The 25,386-nt window shown below is 59.1% G+C and overlaps 1 protein-coding gene across 2 annotated transcripts; it reads right to left on the minus strand.

The window, feature by feature from the left end:
- Positions 1-6,789: 6,789 nt before the first annotated feature.
- SLC49A3 (solute carrier family 49 member 3) lies at positions 6,790-21,881 on the minus strand. Of its 2 annotated transcripts, none has more exons than XM_049886539.1 (10): positions 21,636-21,881; positions 15,984-16,142; positions 14,131-14,344; positions 13,861-13,937; positions 10,896-11,033; positions 10,546-10,662; positions 9,031-9,183; positions 8,539-8,696; positions 8,186-8,295; positions 6,790-7,439 (listed from the first exon to the last, which is right to left on the minus strand). In XM_049886539.1, the coding sequence occupies exons 1-10, from the start codon at positions 21,789-21,791 to the stop codon at positions 7,171-7,173; spliced, it is 1,551 nt and encodes a 516-aa protein (XP_049742496.1). In that variant the 5' UTR covers positions 21,792-21,881; the 3' UTR covers positions 6,790-7,170. The 2 variants fall into 2 exon arrangements, with proteins under 2 accessions (XP_049742496.1, XP_049742497.1); XM_049886540.1 differs by having other exon boundaries at positions 7,201-7,353.
- Between the last annotated feature and the right edge of the window lie 3,505 nt (positions 21,882-25,386).

Here is a 25,386-nt window from a genome sequence, read left to right on the forward strand (position 1 = left end):
GGATCACATAGCTACCATAGCTCCCACAGGTGGGCGGGGGCGAGCAGAAGACCCTCCAACACACACTCACACCCCTGCCTTGGCTCAGGGCCCTTCCTGGGGTCCCAGCACCCGCCTGGCACAGGGCTCCGGGCTGCCTGTGATGTGGCTGCACCTGTCAGCTGTGCCGGCCAGGCGAATCCCAACATCCTCCCGGGGCTCCAGGCTATCTTTAGTGCTGGCTCAGGCTCCGCTGCCCCAGGAACCCTCCCCAGGGGGCTCTCTTGGCCCTTCTTGGCTTTCCCAGCATCAGGCCCTTCTGATCCCAGCCAGGAACAAGCCCACAAACCTTCCCATCCCCTTTGCTCCAGCCTCGCCACCCTTCCCCCTTCAGGTAACTGTGTGTCCCTTTGGACATCCTCCCAGGCTGCAGCCCCCAAGGTCAGGAGGCCATCAGTGCCTCCCAGAGCTCCCCAGCCGTGGCCCTGTCTGTCTCTCTCATGCACGTGTGTGCGCGCACACACACGGTGAACCGTTTCTGTAGCGTCCCCTGTCCCCCACACTGTCAGTGGGCAGCAAACACTGAGCCTGGGAACCTAGCGTGGTAGCACCTACCTACCAGGAAGCCACTGGTGCCCTCAAGGCTGCGTGTCCCCTGGGGAGCAGGACCCTGATACAGGGGAAACCATGGGGGCTGCTTTTGCAAACACAGACGTGGTTCAGGAAGAGAGCCCTCCCAGGGACCCAGGTCCTTTATCCCTGTTCCTAGCTGCTCCTGGTCCTGTTTCCTGCCACCTCCTGCCCAGACACGGGCCCTGGGGGCTCCGAGGGTGTTCTCCAGGCAGGGAGCTGCAGTGCAGGGAACAATGTGGGGTCCCCGCCACCACCTCTCTCTACCCAAAGCCTTTTCCTCTCTCCTGCTGGGCCTCCAGACTCCCCAACAGCCTCGCCTGGGTCTTCCCCTGCCCTGCTCCCACCCCACAGGCAGAGGGCTCCTGACTTTGGGGTGCATCTCTTATTTCTGCAGGCCTGCAGGCTCCCCCAGACACTGGCCAAGAGGCTGTATTTATCCTCATTGGCGGGGGGGTGCAGTGGGAACCCCATAGCCCAACAGCCTGGAGTTTGAGTGCCAACCTCTTGGCTCTACCAGCTCCCTTCCACCCAGGACATGTCATCTGTTCCCATCTGGCCGTGGGGATGGAGGAAGGCCTTGGGAGGAGGCCGTGGGATCTGCTGACTGCTCCTGGGGGACAAAGGCTCTTGGGTGGGGGCAGGGAGGGCCAAGACTGGGACAGCAGGCATGGCAGGGAGGGGCACCTGAGTCACCCCCAGGCTGTCCAGAGCTTGCTCTGCAGTTGTCTGGTCCCCTGGGGTGGCCAGGAGCCTGTCCTTATAGGGAGCGGTGGCTGACATTGGAGCCCTCCTGGGGGCCTGGGCAGCAGCTTAAGAAGGGCAAGTCCAGGCAGGGGCACAGGTGGTACATCGGCAGAGAGGCATGGTGAGCGTGCATGCAAGAGGGTGGGCAGCTGGGGCTGGGAAGAGTGAGCGTGAGCTTGAGAGTCAGCGTCAGTGTGAACATCCGTGCTGGGGTGGGAGGCACACGCCCGACAGCCATCCTGCTGACAGACCCCCAAGAACAAACCCACCCACCTTCTGGCTACCCATGCTGATTGCTTGCCCCTTGAGCACCCAGAGGCCCAGCTGGCTCCTGGCTAGACCCCAGCCAAGTTCAGAAGCCCCAAGTCTGGGGGGCTGTGCTCTTCATGGGACTCCTGGGGCCACTGCCCTCCCCCTCCCTACACTGAACCCAAGACACCAAAGCCTGAAGCTGCTAGCCCCCCTCGGGCCCAAGTGCACGGCCCACCCACCTTCTGAGTTAAGTCTCACAAAACATCGGAGTGTTCGCTCCACCCCAGCTGCCTGGAGGACCCTCAGCCTCCATTCTCATTCCAGGCCAGCAGGAAGACCAGGAAGAAGGAAGGGGGGGCCCTCTGGGCCCAGAGGGCATCCTCCAATGTCTTCTCCAACTTTGAGCAGACCCAGATCCAGGAGTTCAAGGAGGTAAGACCCCTCCTTCAGGAGCCCCTGTTTCCAAAGGCTCGGCCCGAGGCCCCTAGAAAGCCTAATGTAGGCGCATGAAAGACCCTGGGAGCTTCACTTGGAGCAAGTGGCAGCGGGTCTGAGAGCCAGGTGCAGCTCAGAAGGGCAGAGCCGGGTGCAGCTCAGAAGGGCAGAACTGGGTGGCGGTGGCAGCAGCACCCTGGCTTGGCTTTGCAGGCGTTCACACTGATGGATCAATACTGAGACGGGTTCATCGACAAGGAGGACCTGGATGACACCTACGCCTCCCTGGGTAGGTGGTCCTGGGAGAATGCCGTCAGCCCATGGACCCTGAGCCCCCTCCTCACACCCTTATTCTTCCTCTCTGAGTAAAGGCCAGGCACCCCGACCTCAAGTGTGATTCTGGGTTGAAAGCCAACCCCACGTTCCTGCTGGCTGTGAGGAGGTGGGGTCAGGGGCCTCCCCCAGGAGGGGAAATCCCCCGTGATGTAACCTGAGCTGGAAGAGGATGTCCCCAGGGTGAAGCAGGATGGGAGGGGGTTGGCACAGCTCTGGGGGCACCAGGCTGCTGGGGGGTGGGCCAGGAAGGGGCCGATGCCAGGCTTCCAGCCTATACGTTACCAGGATCACGGGCATTGACGGTTTGGACAGGAGAGACTCACCCCCTGCCCCAGGAGCCCTAGGAAAGCCAGAAACTCCACATAGCCCCTGTGGAACTGGGGAGGGGACATGCCCCGCTCACCTTTCCTTGGTTCTTCCTGTCCCCATTCCCCACCATCCTGAGCACAGCACAGTCTGGCACGCCTCCACCTCCATCCCCCATCATGGGGGCGTGCTCAGCAGCAGGCAGGTACACATTGACCCGCCTCCTCTCCCCTCTCGGACCCCCTTCTGTCCGGGTCAGCAATATGAACTGGTAGCTGTGTCCTCCCAGGCTCTGGGCTCAGCCTGCTTCTCCCCTCCCTCATCAATGGATCCTGCTGGGGCTCAGGGTTTGAGGTTCTGCTGACTCACCCAACCTGTACCTCATAGCACCTGAATGCCTCCTCCCTCCAAGTGCCCCAATTTGCTCGCCTCCCTCCATCTCCCCTCCTTGTCTCCTGTGCCGGCACTGTTGTGGGGTCACCCTGGTGAACGGATAGAGGTGGAGCGAACCCCCAGGGCTCCTCTGCCAGTGGGGACAGCATAGGCAGCAATGACAATCACAATCACAACAGGGGAAGGACAGAGAGCAGGGCCAGAGACAGGCACAGAGGGCAGGGGCTTCCCCAGGAGGTGACATGTCTGCCCCACCTCCACTCCCGCCTCTGCCACAGGCAAAACCAACGTCAAGGACGACGAGCTAGGTGCCCTTCTCAAGGAGGCCTCAGGGCCCGTCAACTTCACCATGTTCCTCAACCTGTTTGGAGAGAAGCTGAATGGTGAGTGCCTGCAGACACCAGGTGTGGAGGTGCCAGGTGTGGGGGTACCAGGTGAGAGTCTGCTGAGGCCAGGTGTGTGAGCACCAGGGGTGGAGACACCAGGTGAGTGCTTGTGGCTTCCAGGTGTGTGGGCACCAGGCGTGGGGACACCAGGTGAGTGTCCTCAGGTGCCAGGTGTGCAGGCCCCAGGTGGAGTCAGGGCCAGCCCCCTTCTCCTTTAGTCGGGGGAAGCCCTCAGGCGAATGTGTCCATGCCCATGTTTAGCTAGTTCCTCACACAAATCCAAATGGTTAACAAACACAGCTCCTACCGAAAGGCTGGAGGTTCAAGTCCACCCAGAGAGACCTTGGAAAAAAGGCCTGGTGATCTACTTCCAAAAACTCGTCCATTGCAAACCTTCTGGAACACAGTTCTACTCACACACATGGGGTCACCATGAGTAGGAATCGGCTCCACGGCAACTGGTTTAATACAAACCGAGATATTTTACATAAAAATCGATATTTCCAGTTTTCCCGAAAAATCCTAACACATAGTATTTGGGGGCTTACATCTCTGGGGGCCCCTGACAGCCATCCTTGAAGTAAGATAGGACTCTCAAACCGAACCTGGGCTGTTCCGCCTCCCGACTTCCTGTCTGTCCCTTGGTCCCTTGATGCTGACAACAGTATTCTTCATCTCTCAGTCATGGAGCACTCGCCCCAACTCCAAGCCTGGGATGGACCCTGGGGCCCCCAAGAAGAGCCCCAGCCAGGCCCAGCGAGGTGACTGCAGGGCAGAAAGACAGGGTGTCCCAGGTGGACAGGCATGGACAGGGCTGCTCAGGCAGAGGGCTCCATGTAGCAAAGGCCTGGCGTCGCAGAGGCAGGGCTGTCTCCCTCCTCCCTGCCCCTCCCCACTTGCCTACTGGCACCCTAAATGCCCAGGGCTCAAGGTGGCTTTGGGGACAGGTACAGACGCCAAGGAGACTATCCTAAACACCTTCAAGATGCTTGACCCCGAAGGCAAAGGCAGCATCAACGAATAGTGAGTGCAGCTGGCTGCTGGGTGGGGTACCAGGGCGGGGTCCCCAGCTCAGCTCCCAGGGTCTGAGGACACCCTGCCCCAGGGAGGGGGCATCCAGCTGCCTGTCACCAAGCCCACCTCCCCCACCTCTCACCGGCTTCAGTCCCCTCCTGGATAACTGAGAGCTAACCAGTCCTGCTCTCTCAGGACCTAGCCAGGCAACTGGGGCGTCACTGTCACTGTGACTGAGTATATTAATTATTAATAATAGCTATTACATGACTATTGTTGTTTTGTTATTATTGTCTTTAGCAGCTTTTGTTGAGGGCTACCTTATGCCAAGAGCCCTGGTTGTGCAATGGTTAAGCGCCCAGCTGCTAACCAAAAGATTGGCGCTTTGAACCCACCAGCCGCTCCACAGGAGAAAGATGCGGCAGTCTGGTTCCAGAAAGATACAGCCTACAAAACTCTGTGGGGCAGCTCTACTCTGTCCTATAGGGCTACTATGAGTCAGAATCTACTCGATAGCAAAGGGTTTGGTTTTTTTGGTTTGACCTTATGCCAGGAGCCCTGGTGGTGCAATGGTTATGAGCTTAGTTGCTAACTGGAAAGGTTGGGGGCTCGAACCCACCTAGTGGCTCCGCATGAGAAAGACCTGGCAACCTGCTCCCGTAAAGATTGCAGTCTAGGAAACCCTATGGGGCAGTACTACTCTGTCACATGGGGGCGCTATGAGTCGGAATCGACTGGATGGCACCCGACAACAGCCTTGTGCCAGGCCCTGGGGAAAGGAACATTCTGGCAAAGCACCTCTGTGTACCCAGCATTTGCCTCTCATCACCCTTAGTGTCTGGCCTGTCAGATGCCCCCAACCCCCGGGGCAGTCCCCAGGATGATGACACCGTGTGTGTATGGGGAAAGGACGCCCACCTCGTGCTGCCCCCAAGGTGCCTGTGCTGTCGGCAGGGCTTGGGGGGAGACATCAGAGCCGACCGCACCCTTGGGGTCTCCCCGAGAGTGCTGCCCCCAGCCCCTCTCCGTGGAGAAGCCCCAGGGGGTGAATTGCCAACATGTTGGTCACAGGCGCACACAGGGCAGCCCCTCCAGTTAGCTCCGACCCTTCTCATAACACCTTCCCTTCCTTTTCCTTAGCATCAAACATCTGCTGATGTCCCAGGCTGACAAGATGACCAAGGAAGAGGTTCGGCCCCTACCGCCCCTGCCCACCTCCCCTTGGCCTGTCAGCCTTCCCCTCTACCTCCCCCACATCCAGCACCCATCACATGGGCTGGGGGCTCTGGGGGTCAGCTGTGGGACATGACAGCCCCCCAGTACAGGGCGCTCCCTCTCCCTAGGCACCCTACGCTGTCACCCTCAGAAAAAGCCCCAGGGCGGGGGAACAGGGCTCAGCAGGGTCGGGCCGGCAGCTGGAGGCCACAAGGTAGCCACTGCCAGGTCTGTCCGGGGTGGCTGTGGGTGCTCAAAGCAGGGCTCCCCACATCCCCTGCACCCCTAACCCCCCAGGCCAGCTCTGCACATCCCAAGCCCAGTGGGTGAGACTGCTGCCCTCCCCAGCTCCCTGCCACCCACCGCTACGTGCCAAGAGGCCCAGCACTGGGCGCCTGTGGTGTTCACTAACCTGCTAGGTGATTGAGAGGGGCAGAGTATGGGCTGGGGCCAGGCAGAAGGTCTTGGCCACAGTGGAGGCTGTCTGCACTGCCCCTCCCACCCCGGCCCTGCATCGCAGCCCCTCACTCCTGTCTGCTCCTGGCCAGTCTAACCTCCCAGCCCCCCAACACCTCCCTTGCAGCAAAAAAGAGCCTCAGAGCTGGCAGCAGTTCAGTGCCTGTAATTCACCCACCTCCAGCTGCATTGGAGCCCTCAGGGACCCCTTCCGGTTCCTCCTCTCCCTCCTGGGCCTGACCCATCCCCGTCCCTGATGCCTGTCCACCCCACCTGGCTCATAGGTCGATCAGATGTTCCAGTTCGCTGCCATCGATGCCACAGGCAACTTGGACTACAAGGCCCTGAGTTACGTGATCACCCATGGGGAGGAGAAGGAGTGAGGCCCACACCCAGGGTCTCCTCAGCTGTGGCTACTCAATAAATGTGGACCCCCAAACCTGCGCCTGCAGTGTCTGCCTGGGGTGGAGGGAGTCTCCTGGTGCATGCCCCCTCACCACCTCCTCTGCACTCAGCCTGGCCCTACCACCCGGCCTGGGGTCTGGGGCAGGATTCCTCCAACCAGGCCCTTGAGATCCCTGCCCACTTCAGGCTTGGCCATAAAGGCACCCTCGACCCCCCCACCCACCCAGCACCCCCTCGGCCCTGCCCCCAGTCTGGCTCCCTACACCAACCCTCCCAGGGACTGGCCGTCCTGTGTCTAGGCACCAAGGTGTCCTGTGGCCACGTCCACACTGCAGTAGCTCCTCTTGCCGCAGCCACAGCATCTGCCTTGGGCTGAGGCCACGGGGCATGCACTGGGCATGCCGAGTTCCTGTGCATCTCTGGGTGCCAGCATCCGTGTACCAGGCTCTTGGCATGACTGTCACAGGGCATCTCCCTGGCACAGCTGATGAGAGCCAGCCTCCTGTTCAGGAAAGGCCCTGGCCCACTTCTTGTCCTGAGAGATTAACACCCGGCCTTGCTCCCTTCGCCTGTGGACGTGATCTTGACATCTCCGGGGTCCTGGGGCTCTTCGGAGTCAGGGCTTCCCAGGGGCAGCAGAGCCAGAACAGCGTCTGGAAACACACTCTCCAACACCTCCCTGCAGAGCCGGCTGCCGATGCGGTGCTGGGGGCTCAGGGTGTGGCTCCCATGGCGGGGCAGGGTCAGCGCCCCCCTGGACGTAATCCTCCTGGATGGAGGGGTAGGCGCTGGCCTCCAGCTGTGCGCGTCGGTACGGGGTGTGGAAGAAGAGCACAAAGACGCAGCTGCATGCGGCGCACAGGCTGGCCATCAGCAACACGGACGCTGGAGGAGCAGCACACGTCACACCTGCCCCCGGGGCTGACCGAGCCCGGTGACCCTGACTCCCTCTGGCCCCACTAACCAGGACCACAGCCACCCAGAAACAGATCCCCTTCTCAGTCGCCACAGGGCTCCAGAGCCCGTCACAAACTGAGCCCTGGGCTCCGAGGTTCCAAGCGTGGGGTCTCCAGGTCATGAACCTGCAAAGACCCTCTCTCTCTGGGGTCTGTCCCCACTCCTGTCTCTGTCTCTGTCTCTGATCTCTGTCTCCACCTCAGTCTCTGTCTGATCCCCACCGCTGTCTCTCTCTGATCTAAAAACATCTCAAACTGGAGTTTTTAGAGGCAGGGCTCTCAGTGGGTCCTCGGGTCTGCTCCAGGAGCCCACAGTTCCCACCATGCTTCCCACAAGGGCTCTGCCTGTCGCCCTCTGACTGCTCCCCCCACCGTCTCATGCTATGCCCAAGGGTTCTGCCTGTCTCCCTCTGACTGCTCCCCTGCCCCCCGTCCTTCCACACCACGCCTCCCCCCCCCCCCCCCCAGGAGAGCGTAAGGCAGCCAAGAGAACTAAGCCAGCGAGGGAAGGTGTCCAGGGCCTGAGCCAGAGGAGGGCTAAGGGCGGGAGGGGACTTCTGTCCCCAGGCCCGGACCTCCCTGGCTCTGCTCTCTGGGGCTGGGCCTGGGCTGAGGGTCTTGGGGGCTGTGCCAGCCCCTGAGAATGGGGCTCCTGGGGTCCAAGTGTGGACTTACCCATCCAGTCCAGCAGGGCCTCCTCATGCTGGCAGGTGGAGAAGGACGGCTCAGCACGGCGCCCAGTCAGCATGGTCAGCAGCACCATGATGAGCGCGCCCTCAATCTGCCTGGACACACACGTGGCCCTCAGTCACGGCGGGGGGCTGGACTCCACCACAGTGTCGGGGGGTGGGGAACAGCAATGCAGCCAGCAGGCAGGGGCAGGGATGAGTGGTTGTTCTCAGGGGAGGGGCTGGGTCACGCTGCCTGGGAGGGGGAGGGTGGTGGGGGAGGGTCTCCAGGTGCTTAGTGCATATGGGGACCCAAGGGCGCCAAGCGCCACATGGGTCACTGGGGTGGGGGACACTTACCCCAGCACAAAGAGCAGGCCTGTGGCAGCGCCCTCACCCACAGGGAAGGAGCACTCTACAGCCAGCTCCATGGCAATGGGTGCGAGGGACAGGCCAAATAACCCGAACAGGGAGCAGATGATGGCCAGCCAGATGGTCTGTCCCGGTAGCTGGGACACCTGGAGCAAGCGCAGTCTCACAGAGGGCAAGGCTGCCGGACGCACCCCAACACCCCAGACCTGGACTGGTCCTGGATGGAGCCCACCCCTACTGGCTGTGCAGGGTGTGGGGCTAGGAGGGCAGGGTGCTGGGCTCAGGGAAGCCCTCATCTGGGACCAGACAAGCAGTCAGAGGCCTGACTTAGCTGAGCTGCAGCTCCCCGTCTGGTTCTCACCCTTCCTCCTGGCCTTGGCCCACAGCACCCTGAGCCCACAGCCCTGCCCTCCTGCCCACCTGGTACCCACCCCAGCTCCCACCCCTGCAGGGATGGTCTCAGCACGCAGGGGCTCTCACCACAGCGAAGGCCACACAGGCCATGGAGGTCAGGCAAAAGCCAATCTTGGTGGCCTCGGTGAAGTGCTTGGTCCGGTCCACATACAGGCCAAGACACAGCGCCCCCAGGAACCCAAACGTGATGAAGAGGGCCCCACAGAGGCCTGCAAAATCCTGGAGGAGGAGGAGAAGCCAGGGGCATCCTGTCTTCAGAGGATCAGCTTAGCACTGATCCTTAGGACGTACACTGTCACCAGGGGCCCATGGTAGGGCCACTGTGCAGTTCCCAAGGGCCAGGGATGACACCAAGGCAGATCACGTCTGTACCATGCACCTCCACACGGGGCATCTCCCTCAAGGTGCTTCACTGTATCATCTCCCACCCAGAGACTCAACAACTGCTGAGGAGAGATGGTCCTCCAGCTAAGGGAAGGGCATGGTCACTGCAGACGCCCTCGTGCCCTCAGGCCTGTGCATCCAGGTAGGGGTGAGAGTGTGCATGTGGGGACCAGCGATGATGCCAGATAGCAGAAGGGTCGTGAGCCGAGCTAGTGCCTCCCTTCTGCAGGACCTCAATGTCCTTATCTCCAGCTATCAGAGGAGGGCCTCTCCCCAGAGACCCACCAGGGTGGACACTAACAGGGAAAGATGCTTAAACGCACCACATATAAAATCCCAATACCACCATCTCCTCCTCCAATCACACCATCAGCACCACCATCCTCACCACCACCAGCAGTCTATCCCCACAGCTACCACCACTACCGCCTCCACATCATTACCCCCGCCACCAGGACCATCGCCTGGCCCATCTCCTCCATTCCATCTCCATGGCTACAACCACCACCACCACCACCATTACCCCTGCCACCAGGACCATCACCTCCTCTATTCCATCTCCATGGCTACAACCACCACCACCACCACCATTACCCCTGCCACCAGGACATCACCTTCACTGCCTCCGTCCCATCTCCATCACCACCAGGACCTCCACCTCATCCCCACAGCTACCACCGCCACCACCTCCACCACCATTACCCCTGCCATCAGGACCATCGTTTCCTCCACCTCCTCCATCCCATCTCCATGGCTACCAGGACCTCCACTTACCCCCATGGCCACCACTGCCACCATTTCCACCATTATAACCCCTGCCACCAGGACCATCACCTCCCCCACCTCTGCCGTCCTATCCTGAGGCCCACCATCACCACCACCAGCTCCTCCACCACCATCCCTGCCACCAGGACCATCACCCCCTCCAGTCCATCCCCAGAGCCACCATCGCCACCACCTCCTCCACCACCTAGAGATGGTGCTTGGCATTTGACATCACTTTCATACTTAGTATCTCAATAACGCCCACAACAGCCAAAGGGCATCGACGTTGTCCCCGTTTGTGATATGGACAGTGAGCATCTGGGGAGGTTGTGGGTGACTCCACAGCCACAGCAGAGGTGGGTGGCAGAGCCTAGGAGCCTCTCTCCCTGCACAGGCAGCCCTGGAGGGCGGGAGGGGTGGGCAGACACTCACATTGGAGTAGCCTTTCACACAAAGGATCTGTTCCAGGAGGGCAGAGAAGCTGGAGAAGATCCCGATGCCGGCCCCAAAGCACAGCGCCAAGATGAGGTAAGCCTTGTTCCGCACCAGCTGGAGGGGAAGGGGCTACTCAGCCTGGGAGCCACCAATGGGGGCACCAGCCCAATGTGCTCAGGGAGTCAGGTTCCCGAGGGACAATTTGTGGGCTCTGACACTGGTGTGAGGACAAGCAATCATACAATCTGTAGGGGTTCTGACCAGCTTTCCAGACCTCCTTCTCCTCCTCAGCTCCTCCCCCTGCCAGGGCAAATCTACCTCGGCCCCCAGGAGCAGGCAGCACTGACCAGCTTCAGCCCATCAAGGAACTTCTCCGAGGTGGAGCTGGCAGCGGCAGCCGAGGGAGGGGTGGGAGGCACGTTCTCCCAGAGGCACGCTGTGGCCAGCAGGCAGGCGATGCCAGCAGGTATCACATAGGCGCCGAGCTGGGGGAGGTATGCATATGTGAACACGTATGCATGCATGCACACACACGCACACATGTGCACAAAGGTACGGATGCACACAGGTACACAGGCTTATGCAAACACACACGCACACTCACACGCACAGTCACCTTGAAGCCCCTGCCCTGGGTTTCCATGATGGCGCACTGCCCCATCCCCTCCTTCCTCCCCAGCTGCGCCTGCTCCAGACCTTCGATCTGTGGGTTTCCAACCAACTGGGAGCTCAGGGCTGGCTACAAACTCTACTCTGCTTTTTCCACCCCTGTTCCCCCGTAGATGCTTTCATTTGGAGCCATGGCTTTCAAAATATCTCACAAAGATGACTCCTACACTTATAACTTTAGCTTGACCTTCTCCAGAACTCCAATTCACCCATCCGACGGTCTGGTGCAATGAAATCCTTTATCAGCCTTTTGCCTCGGTTCTTTGGAAAAACAGCTTGGGAGATTTTCCCCCTAAGCCCTGAGGAGTTACCTTTGCCCTAGTTCTTGGGAGAAGCACCGGGGAAGGAGGAGGACCTCCTAGGCTGCTTTATACCCCAGAGTTGTTATTTTTGCCCAGGGGAGGAGCTGGTCTCTACAGGCAGAAAATGTCACTTTTGTACTAGACCTGAATTGTTTTGACACCTTATGGGTAATTGAGGACTGGTTGAACTCTGGTCTGGTGAGGGAGGTACCACCTTGTAACTGATGAGGATTGGGATATATAAATGTCTGAATGCAAAGATTTGCTAGTCCTCCTAGTTGAGAGAGATAGTGTCTGACAGCTGAGCAAGCAGAGAGGCAGAGTGGTCCCGAAGCTGTTGCACTGGCTATGAGCTGTGACAGAGAGGCCAACAATGGAGAGGCCTGACAGCAGAGAGCCCTGATGGCAGAGAGCATAAGAGAGGTGAGCAAGCTGCTACACTGGCTGTGAGCTGGGCCAGTTAGCAGCAGAGAGGATGATGATGGAGAGCCAGTGGCAAAGAAGCCTGATGGCAGAGAGCAGCTAAGAGAGCTGAGCAAGTTGCTACACTTGCTGTAAGTTGGGCTGGTTAGCAACAGAGAGGCAGATGGCAGAGAGGCTGACAGCAGAGCACCCAACAGCAGAGAGGCCTGATGGCGGGCTCCTAACCAGGAGAGAAGCAGCTGAGAGAGATGAGTAAGCTGCTACCCTGGCTATGAGCTGGGCCAGTTAGCGGTAGAGAGGCCAATGGCAGAGAGGCCTGCATGGCAGAAAAGGCAGCTGCCCAGCAGAGAAGCCACACTCACTGATCACTGGAAGAGGGCAATGGTGCTGGCTGAGAACAGTCTTAGAGCTGCTCCAGTGGAAAGCTTATCTGCTCCATGAGCCTTTTCGGTCTGAGAGCTGTCCTGGTCAGAAGAGGCCTTGCTTGTGTGCTCCCTGATCCTGAATTGTTCCTATTACTTGCAAGTTGATCCTGATCCTGACTTGTAGCCTGTTACTTTCCTAATAAGCCACATAGCCGTATGTATGGTCTGTGAGTTCTGTGTGGCTATTGCAACAAATTATCAAACCCTACAGAGAAGTAGAGAGTGCTATGGCAGGAGTGGCTGGTGTCAGAAATAATGGAGAAGTAGAAAGGCAGAGATACCTGACCTCTACCTTATAGTGGAGCCCTGGTGGTGCAGTGGTTAAGCACTTGGCTGCTAACCAAAAGTCAGCAGTTCAAACCCACTAGCCGCTCTGTGGGAGAAAGATGTGGCAGTCTGCTCCCATAAAGATTACAGCCTTGGAAACCCTATGGAGTAGTTCTCCTCTGTCCTATAGGGTCGCTATGAGTCATACTCGACTGAAGGGCAATGGGTTTGTTTTTTGCTTTTTTCCGCCTCATAGGAACCAGCTTTGTGCTGATCTTGATTCTTATCCATCATGAATTTAGACGATACGTTACACTGTGTTACAAATGGCTAACTGGACATCCCATATAATGAGCAGGTCACACCTAACACACCCCAAAGAGGGCATCTGAGTCCCTCCCAAACTCCTCTCCAGCCTGCTCCTGTCCCTCCTCTTGTCTCTGTTCATGGCACTTCCTCCACTCACCTAGCTGCTCAGGCAGAAAGCCCAGTCCTCCAATTCCCTCACTGAACCTCCAAGCCATTGGCAGGTTCTGCCAGCTTTACTCCACAGTATATCCCTATCCGCCCACACAGTGTATCCCTATCCGCCCACTGCACCCTGACCACTATCCCTGTATCTCTCCTTGGATCTATACCTCCCCGTCGGCTCACCCAGCCCATACCCCTGGCTCCAAGTCTGTGCTTGGATCAGACCCAATCACCTTTCTGCTTACACTCTCCCCCAGTGGAGTAAAATATCCACTCGTGACACCTGCTGCCTTTTCTGACCTGGCTTTCCTTGCCCTTACTTTGCTCAACGGACTCTAGCCACACTGGGCTTTAGTTTGAACTTCTAGCTTCTCGAGCTCACTCCCGTCTCAGGGCCTTGGCTTCTGCTGGTCCCTCTTCTTAGACACCTCAGAGCCCCCCCACCCCCTCTCTCAGCATGAATGCCTCCTCCTCCCTGACCCTGGCCACCAGTGCCCTCCCTGACTGCCACTCAGCTCTCCTGTGGCCTAGGGTTCCCAGTGGAATGTAACTACCCACCTGGCATCCCGCCCCTAGAACAGCACCCGACACAACACCAACACTTGCACAGACACAGAGGGTCCCGTGGACATCATGTCACCCACCCCAGTGTCTGGTGTCTGCACAGATGGGCAGGTGCGTGCTCACACGGATAGGTGTGGATGTGTGAGTGCACGCCCACTGACACACATACACACACTCAGGACCTCGCTCACCATCCAGGGGATGTCGCCCTCCTCCTTGACCAGAGCAGGTGACAGCACATTGGCCAGCAGGACACCCAGGGGGTTTGCTGGATGGACAGAGAAACATAAGGTCTGCCTGCTCCCAGCAGGACCCTCCCAGCTCTGGTGCCATCACCCCCTGCTGGAAAGCACTGGTAGTGTGGGGGGGAGAGGCACCCAGACCCTGGAAGCAAAGCCAGAGGGGGCAGAGGAGCCTCAGGGAGGGGCTGGGAGGTGGCCTCCACTCCCGCCTGCACTCACACATGGTGGCGATCATGTTGGCTGTGGCTCGCTGGTGCTCAGGGAACCACACGGCAGCCAGCTTGGCCGGAGAGAAGACAACCAAGGTCTGGGCCAGGGCACAGAGGCTCTGCCCCGCCAGGAGGAAGGAAAACGGAGTCTGGATCGAAAGGTCCATGCAGGGCAAAGCGCGGAGCACACTTCCGAGGAAGTTCAGCCACGCACCCAGGACAGTCTGCAGGGACGGGACAGAAGCACTGCTCAGACCGCTCCTGCCTCCCTCGGCTTCCTCCCTTCCTGGCATTTACTTCCAGGATAGACAGAGCGCTCTGACCAAGCGCGTGGCTGGGAAGACAGGCCTGGGCAGTGTCCACATCATCAGGGCACCCTTCCCCGGGACCCGTGATGGCCCCTCCTGGTCTCCATGGAGGATGGGCAGACAGGGGAGTGAAGGGAGGGTGGTGGGGAGCCAGGGTGGACAGTGTGCCGTTGACCCACCCAGGCACCGTTGACCCACCCAGGCACCGGGGCGAGGTGTTCTGGAGGAGGGCAAAACCCAACCCTGAATCTGCCTTTCGCCTTTGTACTTGGTTGCTTCACAGCCGAGGGGGAGGGACCGTAGGCTGGGAACATTCACTCAGCTGAGGGTCAAGGGCAGCACCCCTTTCACCTTGGAGCCTCTGCCTCTCCCAACCAACCCCGATATCCAGCTTCTCCATCCCGTGCTATACTGAAAATCAGTCCCCTGCCTGCCAGCTCACAGGGTCTGTCCCCTTCTCAGCACAGCCCCCACCCACCTGCTCTGAGAATCCCCCTCATCTTCAGCCTCCCCCTCCCTACTGGCATGTCCCCTTCCCCCATCAGGCACACCCCTGAGTCTCATGCCTTTAGAACCTTCCCCAGTCACATTTCTCTGGGGACCACCCCTCAGGTCCCTTCCTTCCCCACAAGCTTCTGAGACATTTCTGCCACGTGCTGCCCTGCAGGCTGGTGTGGGTGACAGGGAATGCTCCTCCCAGCCTCCTTGCTTCTCTCCAGACACTGCCATGACAGGGTGGGCTGAGGTCCTGAGGGTCTCTGCCCACACGGCCCCCCACACTCAGGCCCTGCAGCCCAGATCTCCCTGGGTCACTTCCTAGGTCCCTCTTTCTCCTCCCTCTCGCAGCTCCCCTCCCTCGTTGACCCCAGTCCACCCTTAAGTCCTGGGGTCCTCGAGGCATCCCTGCTGTTCCTTTTTCCACAGTCCTGTGAGATTTCCCCCCCAACGGCCAAGGCTGCAGCTGCAGCCCTCACCTCGCCCCACATCCAACCTCTGGGCAGAACCTCCCGCTGTGGATAATGAATGGGAGCTGTGGGCTCAAGGCCTTGCCCATGCTGTCCAAGGCATCACCCAGACGTTTTGTGCTACCCTTTAAAACTCCCTAAAGTAGGCTCCTCTTACCACGTGGTGCAGAGCAGAAATGGGGCCCAGAAAACCTCTCCAGGGGGCTGCAGAGCCTGAAGGCCAGCCCTGCACCTTCTTGAAGAGCCCTCCACCCTAGATTCCCTGCAACTGCAGGCTTGCCTCCACTCCCCTCCAGACACCTCTCCTCCCCCCATGCTGTACCCACATCCTGACCGTCCTCACTCACCGCCAGTCTGAACCTACCCAGCACCCTGAGCCCCTGGGCCCTGCACCCCACTCACAGATGCCCTGACTTCCCACCACCCCGACTGTCCTGTGGCCCTGCTGGGGAGCGGCCCATCTTGAGGACGGGGTTGGGGAGATTGGGCCTTGCAGACACCCTGTCAGGGAAGGTGATGACAGCCGGAGCTCCAATGGGGCAGACCCCACCCATCCCAGGTCCGGCCTCGGTGTGGTGTTGGAGACTCACCGCACTGCGGAGCCCGACAGAGTCCAGAACCCAGATGGCTGCCATGCCGAATGGGATGGACACCACAAAGTAGACCAGTGAGAGCCAGTTGATCTGCTCTAAGGACAGGGAGAAGTGCTTGGCGACAGTGTCGGCTATGGGCGCAAAGCTGAGCCACAGCTGTGGGGACACAAGACAGTGGGGTTAGCCCGGGGCAGAGGGCTGCAGACGCTGTCACTGGGCTCTGTGGGGCACAGGGTGGCAGTCAGGTGGCATGCCCATGATGGAATCACAGCTGTCCCTGGAGTGGCCCTGGGGTCCTAGCGTGAACCTCGAGGTCCTGTGGACTGGACTTAATCCTCCAGTGAGGTGACATGTCCACCTTGTCTAATAGAAGACAGACAGGAAGGGACAGGCTGGGCAGTCAGGAGGCTCTGCCCAGGCCAAGGATGGTGAACTTGGGTGTTATGAATGAAACTGTGTCCCCCAAAATATATGCTGGAATCCTAACCCCTATTCCTGTGGCTGTGATCCCGTTTGGGAATAGGTTTTCATTATTATGTTAATGAGGCCACGTTAGTGTAGGGTGGGTCCTAAACCCAATCACTTCTGAGGTATGAAAAGAGCAGACTAAACACAGAAGCAAGCACAGAAGGAAGACAGATGCCCCACCAAGACTGCCGGGGAACTGAGGAACCCCAGAGCTACAGAAGCTAAAAAGAGACGAGGAACCTGTGCCCTGAATTCTGACCTCTAGCCTCCTGAACTGTGAGAAAATACATGTCTGTTCTTTAAAGCCACCCACTTGTGGTATTTCTGCTACAGGAGCACTAGGGACCTAAGATGGCAGAGATGAAGGAGCTGACCCAGACCTAGCCAGGAGGGAGGTATCTGGAGCTGGGCTGGGACCTGGAGGGCAGAAGAGGGAACAGGCATGGCATTGGCCCTGGTTCCTGATCACATAGCCCTGCTGAGCCGGGTGGGGCAGAGAACACATTGGAGAGAGTGCCAGGCCTGCCTGGGCAGTGGATACTTAATGCCTGTGGACGAACGTCCAGAGGACTGGAGTGTGAGAAAGGGTGCTGGGCAGCACAGCCTGGGAGAGTCGTGGAGGTGCCAAGCAGAGGCCCAGAACGGAGTCAGAGGGGCTGCTCAGGGCAGGGGAGACATAAGCATCAAGGCAGGGGCAGAGGGGCTTTTTACCAGGGAACAGAGGCTGGGAGATACACAAGGCAGCACCACCTGTCTGCAAACTTGGTGACCGGATCTGACGTGTTGTTTTTGTTGTTAGGTGCCATCGAGTCAATTCCTACTTACAGTGACCCTATGCACAACAGAATGAAACACTGCCTGGTCCTGTATCATCTCACAGTCGTTGTTACGCTTGAGCCCGCTGTTGCAGCCATTAAGTCAATCCATCTCGTTGAGGGTCTTCCTCCTTTTCAATGACCCTCTACTTTACCAAGCATGACGTCCTTCTCCAGGGACTGACGTAGAAACATCTAACCGTGGGGAGCCCTGCCCAAGTGGCTCCACCCTCCCCTCCAGGAAACCCTGTGCTTTTGGGCAGGTGAGACTCACCTGGGGACAGGTGACATCCCCCTCCCCGACATGCATCATCAGGAGCTGAAACTCACAGGAGTTCAGCCAGTGGGCCAGTGTAGCTGGGTCAGAAGGGAAGGCTTCCTGGCAGAGATGCCATCACTCATCCCTGAAGTTTGGGTGGGGGAGGAGAGGAGTGGGGCTCTTTAAAGGAGGCGGGGAGGGAAGCCACACAGGGACCACGGATAAGTGCATGTCACAAAATCAAAGCCTGTGAAGAACCCAGCTGTGCCTGGAGAAGAGGCCACCCAGGCCCGCAGGGACTCAGGATGCTTGCCAGAGACCGCAGACTGCCAGAGGCGCGAGGTTCAGCTTCCTGACCCACACAGAGCGCTGGCCACAGACCCCGGGCCCTCAAGTGACATGAGGTGGGGAAACAGCTGCCCCTTCTTCCTTCTTTTCTCCTGACAGAGCAGCAGCACATCTCCAGGCCGAGGGGCATCCTCTAGCAGGCCCTGCTGCTTCCTGCCCAGCCAGCCAGTGGACGGGGAACGTGGCTTCTTAAAGAGCCCTGTCTCCCGGCCAGACTGGGAGAGGGGTTGGGCGAGGTGGTGAGAGGGCCCTGATTTGCCTGGCTCATGCTTCGTGCAAGAACGTCCTTTATCTGCCCCCAGTCCTGCCAGGCGCCAGTGCAGAGGACCCCAAGCTCGCCCTCCGTGGCCCCTTGGGCATGCCGGTGGCTCTCTTCTGGAATGTTGGGCTCCCCAGGGCTGCAGGCTGTCTGCTGGGACCCAGACCTCACTCCCAGGACTGCCCCATCCTGTCCCTCACACTGCCGCTCTCCGAATCTGGAAGCCCTAGGTACTTGGGGCTGCAGGGAGCTAGGGCTTGTGGTAGAGCTTATTGTTGTGAGCTGTTGCTGAGTTGGCCCTGAATCATGGTGACCCATGGCGACCCATGTACACTGCCCACCTGCCCTGCGCCATCCTCATGACTGGTTGTGGATCAGACCTTGTAATCCACTGGGTTTTCACTGACCGAGTTTTGGAAGAAGATCACCAGGCCTTTCTTCCCAGTGCATCTTAGTCTGGAAGCTCCGCTGAAGTCTGTTCAGCATCACAGCAACACAAAAGCCTCCACCAACAGACAGGTGGTGGCTGTGCCTGAAGTGTGTTGGCTGGGACTCAAACCCGGGTCTCCCACATAGGAGAGAATTCTACCCCTGGACCACTACTGTCTCATCAGGAAAAACAATTTTCACTGCTCACCAGGGTGACTAGGCCAGGGATTGTACAATTCTTGGTTGTCAGAGATAGGTTATTGTTTGTTCTATAATGATTTGTGGATTTAAAAAAAAAAAAAAAACTCGCACAGTGGATGCACTTCAGAGGCCAAGGAATTTCTTGAGGCCCCAGCTCCCCAGGACTGTGAGAACTGTTGAAGGAATCCAGGGGCCGAGGGCAGCCCCTGCTCCAGGGCAGTCCTATGACCTGAGACCGCTCCACTATAAGCCAGTTACGCTAGGCTGTTGGCACAGGTGGCCTGGGAGCCAGACCACAGTGAGGAAGTCATGGCTGGTCCAAGCAGCCACAGGAGGTCTCTGGAGCTGCTGCACAGCAGACGTCAGGCTCTGTGGTGATCCACCTGAACCACCCAGGGCTGGCCCGCTAACTCAGGCCGCGCAGAGGACCCCCAGGAACCAGCCCGCAGATTCTCTTGTTGAGTCAAGACTGGGCTTCCTGAGCCCAGAGACAGTCTCAGGCTCTGTCCCACAGCTGTCCTGCATGATCCCTGGTCACAGGACTGCCTTCCCTGACTATCCAGCAGAGGCTCAACACCTCTGCAAGTTGTGGGTCCTGCCGCCAATTTCGGCTTTTCATGACATGGCTGTCCCATGCTGCCCTCCCGTCCTGAGGTCTCTGCAAGGTGAATTAATTGCACAGTCCCTTCCTTCCTGCATGGAGGTGGTCACAGTAGGGAGGGAGGGAGACTCAGGAGTGGCCTCAGGCAGGGAGGATGGCCAGTCCCCACCACAGCCATTGAGCAGGAGGCCACCTTGGAGGTCAGCGGGCTCGGAGCAGCCACCCAGGTGCACATGGATGCTTGTCCAAGGTGCATGGGCCGCCTGGCTGCCAGAGGCTGGCACAAAGCTCTTCCAAGGAGGCCCCAGTGGAAGGGGGTGGGCAATTAGGACCCAGCTTGGACAGGTGGGCAGAGTAGAAGACCACAGGGATCATGGGATGCCAATCTCCAGGGGGGTCCAGGCATCCCTTTCAGTCACATGCTCATTCAGCAACAACACACGTTGAGTGTCTCCCAATTCAGGAGCCGTGTGAATGAGAAGCCCAAACACACAGATGCCCACTGTGTGAAAGGGGGGCAGGGCTAAACCTCTCCCCTCCCCCTCCACAACACGCCCCCTCCTGGTTTCACAGACAGGCTCTACCCACCCTGCCCACCCACACCTGGAGCCCTGGTTAAGAGCTCCGCTGCTAACTAAAAAGTTGGCAGTTTCAATCCACCAGCTGATTCTTGGAAACTCTACGGGGCAGTCCTACTCTGTCGTATAGGGTCGCTGTGAATCGGAATCGACTTGATGGCAACGGGCTCATGCACACCTGGCTCCAGGGAAAGGAACTGCCATTGGCCTTGGCCCCTCTCCCACTCTGCCCTAAACAGCCCGTGGACAACGCTGTCCTCTCCTCCCGGAATATGTCCCCCGTGCGCCCCCCGCACTCTTACTGTGTCTCATCAGCTCACACAGCCCCTTCTCCAGCTTCCCTCCTCCCCTCCCCCAATCACTGTCCCCACTCGTGGCTGAGACCATCACACTCAGAATAAAATCCCTTCTCCCTCTGGGGTCCCCAAAGGCCCCTGGGCCACCTCTCAGCCCCTTTCTCCTCCCCCACTCTGCTCTGGCCTCCCCACCCAGCTTCTAGTTCCTTAAACAGCCTCTTTCAATTCTATTTCCCTTGTGAAAAAGATTAGTCCTGCAGCTGTGTAGGGGGAACACACCACAGAGCCAGTGAGGGTTGCCAGTCACCTGGTGGGCTCCAGGGCATGGCCAGGACCCCGACGGGGGACAGGGAGAGATGCTCACCTGCCAAGTCCACCTGCCTGTGGTGGGCTGGGTGACAGAGAGAGCCAGCCTGTGGCCAGAGGGGCGGGAGCGAGTCTGGGAATGGGGCACTAAGACCCTCTTAATCATCCAACCTGGTTCTCACGGGCTGACCCGCTTGGTCCAGGAAGCCCTGCTGTTCTGCCGTTAGGATGAAGGAGAGCCCCTGGCCCAGCTCAGGGCAGTCCCAGGAGTAGGTCTGCAGGACCCCAGCTGGGGGCTATGGAAGCACTGGGGTGGGATGCGGGGGGCGGTGAGGAAGGCATCCCGTAAGAGCCCAGAGTCAGAATCCCAGGGAACGGTGTCCTGGCACAGGTAAGTCAAGGCTGAGCGTGGACCTATACCCTACAGGGACCCATGGCCTTTGGGGTGGGGCCTGAGAAGGGGTGGGGGCAGGGCTGGCCAGGGAGGGCAGCAACCAGGTCCTGAATCACCAGTCCAAAAGGCTAGGCGGCTGGAGGAACCCCTTCCCGCTCTCGGCAGTGCCTCCCATCCCCACCCCAGGGCCCTGCTGCAGGAGCGCGATCCCCGGGAACCACTCTAGGTTACCGGCCCGGAGGCCTGCCAGGCCGCCGCAGCTGCCAGCCACCGTCGGGGAGAGGGCGCTGTCTGCCCCGAAGCCTCCGCCTCGCTTGTCCCGGGCCACAGGCCGGCTTGGCGGCGCGCGGGCGCCCGGGAAGGAAGTTTGGTGCCGGGCGGGGCGGCGGGCACTTCGGCAGCAGGAAAATGAAACCCGGGCCGGTCCCGAGGCCAGGGCACAGAGCCAGGCTGGACCACCTGGCTGAGGTCGCGCCCGCCCCGGCGTCCTACGGTGCAGTCGCGGTCCCCGCGCCCCCGAGCCGGGACCAGACGACGCCCTGAGCTCGGGACGCACCGAGAGTGTGCGGGGCGGACAGAGTGGGGAGCTAGGTCGGCGGGGCCTGGGGCTCCCTCGGCTCGACCGCGGCACCGCGGCCGCACCCCGGCACCCGGACCCCCACGCGGGACCCTCGCCCCGGACCCCGCGCCCCTACCGTGGCGTTGGAGCAGCTGAGCAGGCTGAGCACCAGCAGGAAGACCCAGCGGCGAGCGTAGACGCGGTACCCCCCCAGCGCGCTCAGGACTTGGGCCAGGTCGGCGGCCGATCGGTCATCCCCAGTTCCCGGCCCGTCCGCCGTCGCCCCCGCCATCGGTTCCAGCCGCAGGCCAGCCACACGGGCTTAAAGATCGAGAGGCGAGGGCCGGAACAGCCCCAGGAGGTGGGGCGGGGCCCAGAGGAGCAGCCGGCAGGGCGGGGCGCTGGGGTGTCCGGTTCCACCCCCATATTACAGGGTGAGGTCACCACGACCAGCCACAGGGTGGTCAGGAGTGGGGAGATGGCCGCCGAGGCCACGTGGTCCCAGATGGGAAGAGGTCAAGTCGGTGAAGTGGGACCCTCCTCTCTCAGCTTCAGGGGTGTGTGTGGGGGAGGCAGGATAGAAGTTCCTGTCATAAACAGACCCCACACACAAGCATGTCCCCCCATCCCTGCCCGGAAGCGCGCTGTCCCACTGTGGGCATGCTCATGTGATAGAGCAGGAGAGGGGGCCAGCCTCTGTGGGGTCCCCACAGTGGGCACCTCCACTCTATGGAGGCAGGAGAGGGGGCCAGCCTCTGTGGGGCCCCCACAGTGGGCACCTCCACTCTGTGGAGGCAGGAGAGGGGGCCAGCCTCTGTGAGGTCCCCACAGTGGGCACCTCCACTCTATGGAGGCAGGAGAGGGGGCCAGCCTCTGTGGGGCCCCCACAGTGGGCACCTCCACTCCATGGAGGCAGGAGAGGGGGCCAGCCTCTGTGGGGCCCCCACAGTGGGCACCTCCACTCCATGGAGGCAGGAGAGGGGGCCAGCCTCTGTGGGGTCCCCACAGTGGGCACCTCCACTCCATGGAGGCAGGAGAGGGGGCCAGCCTCTGTGGGGTCCCCACAGTGAGGACCTCCACTCCATGGATGCAGGAGAAGGAGCCAGTGCTTTGCCTTCTAGAATTTCAGTGGTAAGATCACTCTGCTCTGGGCAGCATTTCCTGAAAGGGGCTGTGGAAATGCCCCCCACCCCACCCCCAGGCTGGACAGCAATTCCCAAACTCCAATCAGGTCACTGGGACTGGCCACAGGCCAGCCCGAAAGAGGAAGCTGGAATCAATTGGCCAAGATCATTGAATTCCAGACCAGCCCTGACCTGCCCTCCAACGGAGGTGAGGATTAGGGGGCAGGTAGTCCAGGAGCCAAGATGGTGCTGGCAGCAGAGGAAGAAGAAGGCCAGCGAGGAGGAGGAGGCCAGAGGAGCTGGCCGAGGCCACAGAAGACAGGTTGTGGCAGCTCCCACCCTGGCCGTTTGTAGGGTTGTGATCTGAGGAAAACAGCTGGGTGGAACAGAGGAGGAGTTTGTTTGGGATGGAGACACCTGATTTGTTTAGGATGGAGTTGTTAAGTGCTGTCAAGTTGGTTCCAACTCATAGTGACCGAACCGGATGTACGACAGAAGGAAACGTTGCCAGGTCCTGCATCATCCTCACAGTAGTAGGTTGTTTGAGCTCATTGCTGCAGCCACTGTGTCAATCCATCTCACTGAGGGGCTTCCTGTTCTTCGAAGACCCTCTACCAAGCATGATGTCCTTCTCCAGGGACTGGTCCCTCCTGATAACATGTCCAAAGTAAGCAAGATGGAGCCGTACCATCTTCACTTCTAAGGAGCATTCTGGTTGTACTTCTTCCGATACAGATTTTATCTTTCTTCTGGCAGTCCATGGTGTATTCAATATTCTTCTCCGACACCATAATTCAAATCCATCTATTGTTTTTTTGGTCTTCCTTTTTCATTGTCCAGCTTTGGCAACCATGTGAGACGACTGAAAATAAACACCATGGCTTGTGTAGGCCAAGTGACATATTGGGTTTTTGAGATTTTAAGGAAGTCTTGGTTTAGGAGGGTGAGACCTGTGGGCTGGAAAGCAGGGTGGACAGAGGTCTGGGTTTGCTCTCTCTTCCAAAGGGGCCACCAGGGTGTGAGCGGGGGAGGGGGATACCTGGCCAGAGGCCAGTGGTATTCCTCCCAAGCAAGCAAGCCCTCTCGTTCCTCAAATGCATGCTGTCTAAAGTGTCTCAAAGCTATTTATGCTTTTGTCCTAACTGTCCACTTTGAGTGGCCCCATCCTTCATCCACACCTAAGTCTCAACAAGCTGATTGTGAGGGTCCAGCCTTTAGTGTGGGTTTTTACTGGGATGGGGAGGGTGCCGAACAGAGTGGCAATAGGGCGTTTGATGGAGCTGCCCACTCTGGGATTGCTTTTGTGGAGGCCCATCCAGAAACAAAGAGGTTCCTGGCTGGTGCAAATGGTTTATACTCAACTACTAATCTAAAGGTTGGTGGTTCAAACCCACCCAGTGGTACTCTGCAAGAAAGACACGGCCAGCTGCTTCCATAAAGACTACAGCCAAGAAAACTACGGAGCAGTTCTGCTCGGCTACACCTGGGGTTGCCATGAGTTGGAATCGACTTGATGGCAAGAAAACAAACAAAAAATGTTGCCATCACATTGATTCCAACTCATAGCAACCCTGTAGGACAGAGTAGAACTGCTTGGTAGGGTTTCCAAGCAGCGGCTGACTTTTTGGTTTGCTGACCTCTTAAGCAATATGCCACCAGGGTTTGGTTTTTGTTTGGTTTTGGGTTTTTGGTCCAGTAACAAAGAGAAAATGGGGCTCTCTGTGGACGCGCTCCTGCGGGTAGTACACCATTCAATGAGACCACAGGTGACCCTGTGGTCCTCCCCCTCCTCCTTTCTGTCCCCTGGCCCCACCCCACCCTGTTCAGAGCGACATCCCGTCTCAGTTACAAGGGCCTGGCCGGCTCACAGACTCCTCCACTGCCTGCATAGCCTGGGGCTTCCGCTGCCTGCCAGGCCCTTAGCCCAGAGCTTCCACATCCCCTGGAGGGAACTTGGCTTGGACTGGATTTGATGATGACCAGCCTCAGGACCTGGGGCAGCGTCTGTGAACCCAACTCCTCAACCAGGAGATATATAAGTGACCCCAGGGGCTACCTCCTCCATCTGCAAATTTCTGCTGAGTGTCTACAGTGTCCCAGGGGCTAGGTGGGGAGCCCTGAACCACACAGACAAGGCCCTTAGACTGCTGTGTGATGGCGCTGGAGTTGTACAGTTGAATGGGGAGAAATGACAACGGAACATCAGCAAACAGACAAGAACACAGAGAGTCTTAGGGTAACAGATGGGCACAGGTTGTTGTTGGCAGCTGTTATTAGGCCCCTCCCCTGGGCCTTGCACTCTCCTCAGCATCCCTGAAGCACACCCACTTCCCACATCACCAGTTCTGATGCCCACTGGCCCAGGTCACCTCCTCTCCCTCCTCACAGGATCGGCTTCCCTCTCCGTCCATCAGCGCCCATCCTCCCAGAGGGTCTTTCCCTCCGGCCAGTCTGCTCACTGCCTTGGCCACTGGGCTCCCGCTCAATCAACAAACACGCATCAAGTCCTACTATGTGCCAGGTTGGGGCCCAGTAGGCAAAGGTCACTGCCCCAGAGTGAACACCCCTGGGGATCATAGTATAAGCTTGTGAGACAGGCCAGTCCCTGGCCCTACATGTGCAGCCCATCCAGTCAGCCCTCACAGCCTCCCTGGGGAGAGGCTGATCATTACCCCCATTTTATAAACCAGGAAACTGAGACTGATCAACCTGCCCAAAGCTCACCCTGGGGCTGGGATCTGGCAGATTACAACCAAGGGAGCT

The sequence above is a fragment of the Elephas maximus genome, chromosome 5, assembly GCF_024166365.1.
Source record: "Elephas maximus indicus isolate mEleMax1 chromosome 5, mEleMax1 primary haplotype, whole genome shotgun sequence".
NCBI classification, from domain to species: domain Eukaryota; kingdom Metazoa; phylum Chordata; class Mammalia; order Proboscidea; family Elephantidae; genus Elephas; species Elephas maximus.